A 7,500-nucleotide genomic window follows, 5' to 3' on the forward strand; every position below is an offset into this window, starting at 1 on the left:
CTCGGACTACCAAGGAATTTTTTTAAAAAGCAATGATTTCAAAGACAAAAAAAAAGTAAAGTAGGAAAAACGCTGGGGACGAGTTTCAGCAAGGAACAGCCTCAAGGTTTTCAGAATTCAACAACGTAACCACTAAATCGGACACTGTAATGACACGTATCGAATCTAATAGTTATAGATGTTTTCAAAAGTTGTAACGAACATAGAATAAAAATCAAAGACAAATCAGAAACGGACAAACTTCAAAGCAAATGTAGCCTCAAACACATCAAAAGCACACGCAATAGAAATAAAGCTAGGTATGAAACAACAAAGCAATAAATAACAAAGATAAAGCAGTAATTTTATCCGACATAAATTTTTAATCTAACAGTAAAGTTTTTAGCAGCATCAAAATGAGTAAGAACAACGCTATACTGCACCCGTGTCAAAATAGGAACTTCATATATCATATCCACATTGTCACACAAAACAAACATCATTCTTAGTTATTTATCAAAAATTACTGTCTAATACACAGAAGAATGGAACTTAGGGTCAAAATAAGTCACCGAACTCACCGATACCTATAATTACTCGTGCAAATAATGTCAAATTCCCATAATCTGAAAGCTGGGAAAAAATTTAATAATCTTAAATTCCAGTAAAACCTTAAGTGAAGTAACATCTTACAGGCCCACCAGCCTTCTATGCTCACCAGCTTTCTAAGCTACATGCAAAGTAATTTCCAAACACTCCGGAGCATTAAACACTCACTTTTCCCCTCAACTTTACACCACTTTCAAGAAAACATACAAATAGAAATATCTGTAATAGCAATACTATATTCCACTGTGCTGCGATTCATACTACCAAAACCAAGTCCAGATCAATCCCGCCTCGCTTGTTTCTTGTGCCTACCGCCAGAATCTACGTGCGTGTACAAATAAATTAGACAGTGGAGAGAATGAAATATATCCAGACTACATCCTATACTTTATGTTACACGGCACTTCTAAAGCTCATCAATTCAAGTTGGTGCGTATAGTATGGACTTCAGCTAGACATTGGCTTGCTATAACTAACTGGAAGATGACTTTTCTGTTATCTTTGACTGTTTGGTCGACCACAATTATGTTAGAAAACTGCTCGATTAGGACTAATTTGAGGCTAAAAAACAACGCAACGATTGCATCACTCGTCATCTCTTCATTTACCAACAAAAACATCTCTGCTGCCACTATCGTTGGCATTAGCATCATTTCGATTTCTTCTGCCATTTCACCTTCACTTTCTTCATTTCTAAGACATCAGCTCCTACCTTACCATCAACCTCACTAAAATATTATCATCAGTACAAGACCACAGCAACTTCCCTACCCCATCACCATCACTTTCAGCTTCATCTCTCTCTCTCTCTCTTTCTCTCTTTCTCTTTCTCTCTCTCTCTCTTTCTCTCCCCCCTCTCTCTCTCTCTTTCTCTCTCAGCGTACAATACAAGTCTCATCGCCTGTTGAATTTCGTCGTAGCTCCTCATCAAGGTAAATAAAAGCTAGGAGAAAGAGTGAGTCGGTGGTACGATGGTATTGCTGATAGTGGTGGTGGGATGGTGGAGATAAACTTGTAGGGAGCAACCCTAACTCCCTTTCCATCTCCATCACTCTTCCGTTTTCTATAAGTTTCTTATTCATTTTTATTTTTTTATTTATTTGTTCTAATAACACCAATACTGACCACCTGACTCGTTAAATGTTGAATGGTGGGATTCACATGACCCGTTGATAGAAGGAAAAGAATAACCTTTCCTCTTTCACACTTGCAGCCCTCCTTTCCCTTCATCACTCTCGTTCTTTCTTATTCTCTCTCACGAATGAATAAGTTAATGAATATACGAAAATGTACAACTATACACATTGTTATGCTTGCGGACAGTCTTGCTGGTTTTTGTCAATTAAAAACATGCACTATTCACTTGGTCTTCATTTCATATTATTTTTAATTTTTATGTCTGTCAAAGTTCTTTCGTCACATATTCTGTGACCTCATCAGTGACTCCATGTCCCATGCGTCCCATCTTATCCTGCTTATTCCATTTTGTCCATCTGTGTATGTATCCATCTCCATCTGCACGTCTGTATATGTCTGTGTGTGTGTGTGTGTGTCTCGTGTGCGTGTAAATGGGTTCGTATATTACACTGTTTGTACCAGTGTCGTTTACCTATCTATCTACATAGCTATATATCTGTTTTTCCTTCTCTTTCTCACTCCGTCTTTAGTATGTATGTGTGTTTCTTGCGTGCGTGTATCGCACGCAAGAAACACGCACTGTCAGCGTAGTTATTGATATATGACTTAACATAAGGGGAGCAAGAAAAGGTAGTTTTAATTGTGTGTTTGTTAAAACATTTAGTGCTTCTAAGAGTTCTAGGGAAGTGAATATCAACTAAATGCAAGAATGTTCTACCTACATTTATCCTAACATTAAAGGAGAAAGGGGGCAAAGCATAAAACTTTCCGAGACGTATGCTTACGACTACTATATGATAGAGGAGATGGGGGTTGTACAAGGTTTTACCAGGAAAGCTTTTGAAAGCTTTTCTGAATATCTATCTATGTATATATATATATATATATATATATTGTGTGTGTGTTGTGTGTGTGTGGTTTGTGTGTGTGTGTGTGTGTGGTGTGTGTGTGTGTGTGTGTGTGTGTGTGTGTATGAGTCTATGTGTGTATGTATATATCTATATATATATATATATTCACACACACACACACACATATATACATATATAATATATATATATATGTATATATTCACACACAACACAATATATATATATATGTATATATATACATACATATATATACATACCACACACACACAATATATATATATTATATATATACATACACACATATATATATATATATATATATATATATATATATATTCATATACATATATGTGTATATATGCATACATATACACACAGACATAAATACGCACAGACACACACACATATACCTGTACTCATATTTCGAGTTTCTGTTTTCTTGTTTGCATCATCAACTCTGCAAGAGATAGACGGACAGTCAGTCAGCGAGATTTAAATTTGTATATAATATATCATTAGTTTAAGGTACACGGAAGAATTTAGTAAAGGACGAATTATAAAGGTGAATATAAGGCCACGTGATTTATATGCAGCTGAAGCAATGGGGATTCGATTTATTAAAGTTTCAATTATGAAGAGAATTTCGACAGAATTTCTATGTTTTTACAGAAGGAAATGAGACTTTTTTAAATACGATTCTATAAAATTTTTTTTTTTTTTTTTTTGATGACTTCATAGACTTGAAACTGTGGTCAGTGTCTCAAATTGTATTATACCTAACATTACGATGGTGGGCTTCAAAGCTAATAGGCTAACTATGACCGAGTGATGCTTGAGCTGTGAAATATTCGATGCATTGATTTCAACCCCTCTTATTAATAACTGCATTGTGTCTTTCTAGGTAAAGTGACATCTGACTGCTGAAAGAACACTTCAAATGTAATAAATAGCAATCCCTCTTGAAAAAAAGTTTGACAGTGTGCTATTTTAAAATACCTGCAGAAAAACCGGTTTAGCCCCCCAAAGATATTAAAGCTGTCGTGGTTGCTACATTAGAGGATCACGCTCCATCTTTATCAACAGTGCAAAAGTGGGCAGCTGAATTTAGGAGGGGAACGGACAGTCTGAAAAAAGACCCAAGGTCAGAACGAACTTCTACTTCCACTACGGAGGAAAACATTGATCGTGTTCACCACACTGTAAAGAGTGACAGGCAATTGACTATAAATCAAAAAGCCAATGTTATTAGCATATCTTTTGAGAGAATTGAGAAAATTCTACACAATGAACTCAGTATGACAATGGTTTTTGCTCCTTGGTTGCCTCGTCTTTGAGACCTAATCAAAAGCACACCAGGCTGATGAAATCCCGGTAAAATCTGACATTCTTTGAGGCAGATCCAGTTGGTTTCCTTGAATGTTTCCTAAGCAAGGATGGGTGTTGGATTCTTCACTTTGAGCCAGAGGCAAAGAGACCATCCATGGAGTGGAAACGTCCCCTTACCTGCTTCAAAGAAGCTTCATCTGTAAGGAAGGTGATGGCCTCAGGTTTTTGAGATGCAAAAGACATTGTACTTCTTGACTATCTTCAAAAGTGCCACACCACAATGAACAATACTATGTCAACTTACAGAGGCAGTTACGAATGGCTATCAAAACCAAATTCCCAGGAAACTGATTAAAGAGGTTGTGTTTCATCAATACAATGCACCAGCACACAAGTCCTTGGTTTCAATGGCTGTTGTGCTGGGCTATGACTTTGAACTGATTGATCAACCTCCCTATTTTCCTGATGTGGTCCCATCTGACCACCGTCATTCCCCAACGTTAAAAAAGCACTTGGCTAGGAACCTGTTTGCTGTTAATGACTTTTTGACCAACCGAATAAAAGCTTCTTCACCAGTGGAATCCAGGCACTGCAACACCGATGGGGGAAGCGTGTGGGAACCATGCTGAAAAATAAAGCTCATTTGGTTATATTCCATGAGAGTGTTTTGGTCAGCCTAAAATAATTTTATCCAACCTTCGTGTGTGTGTGTGGTGTGTGGGTGTGTTTAAAAGAATAAAAAGAAATGGAGACGGGGAAGTTAATAATTGTTTATTATTAACAGAAGATTGCGGCTGTTTCAGTTAATGCTCAGTAAATATTAAATAAATATTAAATTTATATGACAAGAGCATAATATCTTCAGAGAGCCAAAAAAAAATAAACTTTGGTTTTTTATATATGTTTATTGATTCATTATAGCAAACTATATATATGTATATATATATATATATATATATATATATATATATATCTATAATATATATATATATATATATATAATATTATATACAAAAAGAAAATGGAGGAATAGATTTCTTTCAATCATCAACATTCCAGATAATACCTATTCATATCATTATTAACTAATTATTTCGATTAAATAGGAACATCCAAATCCAACAGAATAAGACAGAATAAAACAATATACATCAATAAGTAAGATAATACCATAAGAATAATACACTAAAATAGATCTTACAGCTGTTTCAGCCTGTAGATAAGAGTATCTCATTATGCCCATATTGGTCAGATGTATTGAGGTAATATGCAGTATAAAAATGAGTTACTTATATATATATACCTCAAGGCCTCGTCAGAGATTATAAAGTACAATTATAAAGATATAAAATGAAGATATAAAATGAAAATATGGATATTAAAGAAGGTACACATATACAGAATATGCATATATACATATATACATATATATAAGTGTATATACACCTAATATATAATATATGTATATACATAATAATATACATACACGTAAGGTTACAGTTAATCAGTCCAAAGTTCATTGTATTACATTACTAAAAACTATTATTATTATTATTATTATTATTATATTATTATTATTATTATTATTATTATTATTATTATTGTTATTATTATTATTATTATTATTATTATTATTATTATTATTATTATTATATTATTATTATTATTATTAATTATATTAATATAATAATAATAATAATAATACCAATAAAGGAATATGTGCATTCTGCTATTCACAATACATAGTAGATGGAAAAACCACATAAAACATATTAATAATTTTAATAATGTAATACAATGAACTTTGGACTTTGTATATGTACCTTTTGATGTGGATATATATGTATATTCCAGTATATAGATCTGATTAACTGTCACCTTATGTGTATGTATATTATTATGTATATACTTATATATATACATTATTTTACACCGTAGTACAAATGGGTCCTTTACCTAACCGTGCCTAGAAGGAACGTGTCGAATTACACTACAAGCAAAGAGTACTGTTTTAAGGCTATAAGTTTATAACCCGAGGGAAACTGGGTCCTTCTGCTAGTGTCCATATAAAAAACACATACAAATACGGGCGCGCGTCTGTCTATTGAGATAACGTAATGTCTTTTCTCTCCAAAAAGACACCTGTTTCTGTTCCTACATCATACTTTAGCCTCTCAATGCTACAACCTCCACTCACTGTCTGACTTGTCTTAAGAATTTCTTAGTCACCTCAGTTATGCTGGTTACCACGAAAAAGTGCCCTGTACACTCTGTAAACTGATTAACCTTAGAAGGGGTATCCAGCTGTAGAAAATATGTCTAGGCAGATTTTGTTGCTTGACGCCGTCTTCTGAATGCGTGCGTGCGTGTATGTATACATGTATGCATACAAATGGTCGTATTTGTATGGCTAAATAGGGTTGTGTGTTTTATCTATTTAACTTATTTGCTATTAGTATATTATTTGGGTAAAAGGCAGCCAACTGGAGGACCATTAGCACTCCAGGAAAATACTTAGCGGTATTTCATCCGCTTTTATGCTCTGAGTTCAAATTTCGCTGATGTTAACTTTGTCTTTCACGCTTTCCGGGTCGATAGCATAAATACTAGTTGAGCACTTTGGTCGATGTCATTGATTTACCCCCTCTCCCAGCCTGCTAAACTTTGAAACCAATATATTTAAGAACCTTTTTTCTTTTTTTTTTTTTTTAGTTATTTGTTTATAATTTTAGCGAATGCGATGATAATGATTTCAACGTTATGATGTTGTCTCACTACTTCTCAACATTCATTGATATTCTCATCTTTTCTTCACTCTTCCTTTCACTGATTCGATTGAAGTTGTCTTCTATTGAAATTTCATGAATTTGTTCTTCCTTAATTCTAGCAGAATTTTTTTGAAATTTCTGTAGAATGCTCGGAATATATAGGAAATTTTTTAAACAATTTATACTACATTTACAGTTGTAAAATATTTTCCAGCTGCTGGCGAAACCCACAATAAAATGAAAAACTTGTTTCTTTGTTAAATCAAATAAAAGTGTTTCAATAAAATCGTTTGCTTTTTCTTTATAACTTCTTTCAGATCTATTTAAAGTTCGGTCTCCGTGAAGATTGAATTAAATTTCTACCTATATACATACACATACACATGCATACGCATATACACACATACACCCATACACACACATTATTTTAACATGTATGTGTGTGTGGGTGTGCGTTGGAAATATAGACTTACGTATCTATACGAATATGTACACTCACACGCGCATCAATATACATATGTACACACATGTACTTAGAATTTGTACATACAACGCGCATGCGCGCATACTCACACAAACAAAACATACACACACAGACATTCTCCTCTCTCACGCACGCACACTCAACAATCACACACACACACACACACACTCTCTCTCTCTCTCTCTCTCTCTCTCACACACAAACACCACACACCCACACACACACACGCACATGCCCACATACACAAAGTAAACGCGTGTGGATAGGTGTACTTAATAGCTGAAGATCTGTTAAGAAGAAATTTTACATTTTGTTGAACATTACG

At 34.2% G+C, this 7,500-nt stretch overlaps 1 protein-coding gene across 1 annotated transcript in view; it reads left to right on the plus strand.

Moving 5' to 3' along the window:
- The window catches only part of LOC115227070, a 7,591-nt gene extending 3,660 nt beyond the window's left edge, over positions 1-3,931 (plus strand). Inside the window, exon 2 of the mRNA XM_029798000.1 lies at positions 3,614-3,931. Within this exon, the coding sequence (XP_029653860.1) occupies positions 3,614-3,931 (318 nt within the window). The remainder of the gene's footprint in view (positions 1-3,613) is intronic.
- The last annotated feature ends 3,569 nt before the right edge of the window (positions 3,932-7,500 follow it).

Source organism: Octopus sinensis, unplaced genomic scaffold (assembly GCF_006345805.1).
Source record: "Octopus sinensis unplaced genomic scaffold, ASM634580v1 Contig01548, whole genome shotgun sequence".
NCBI lineage: Eukaryota > Metazoa > Mollusca > Cephalopoda > Octopoda > Octopodidae > Octopus > Octopus sinensis.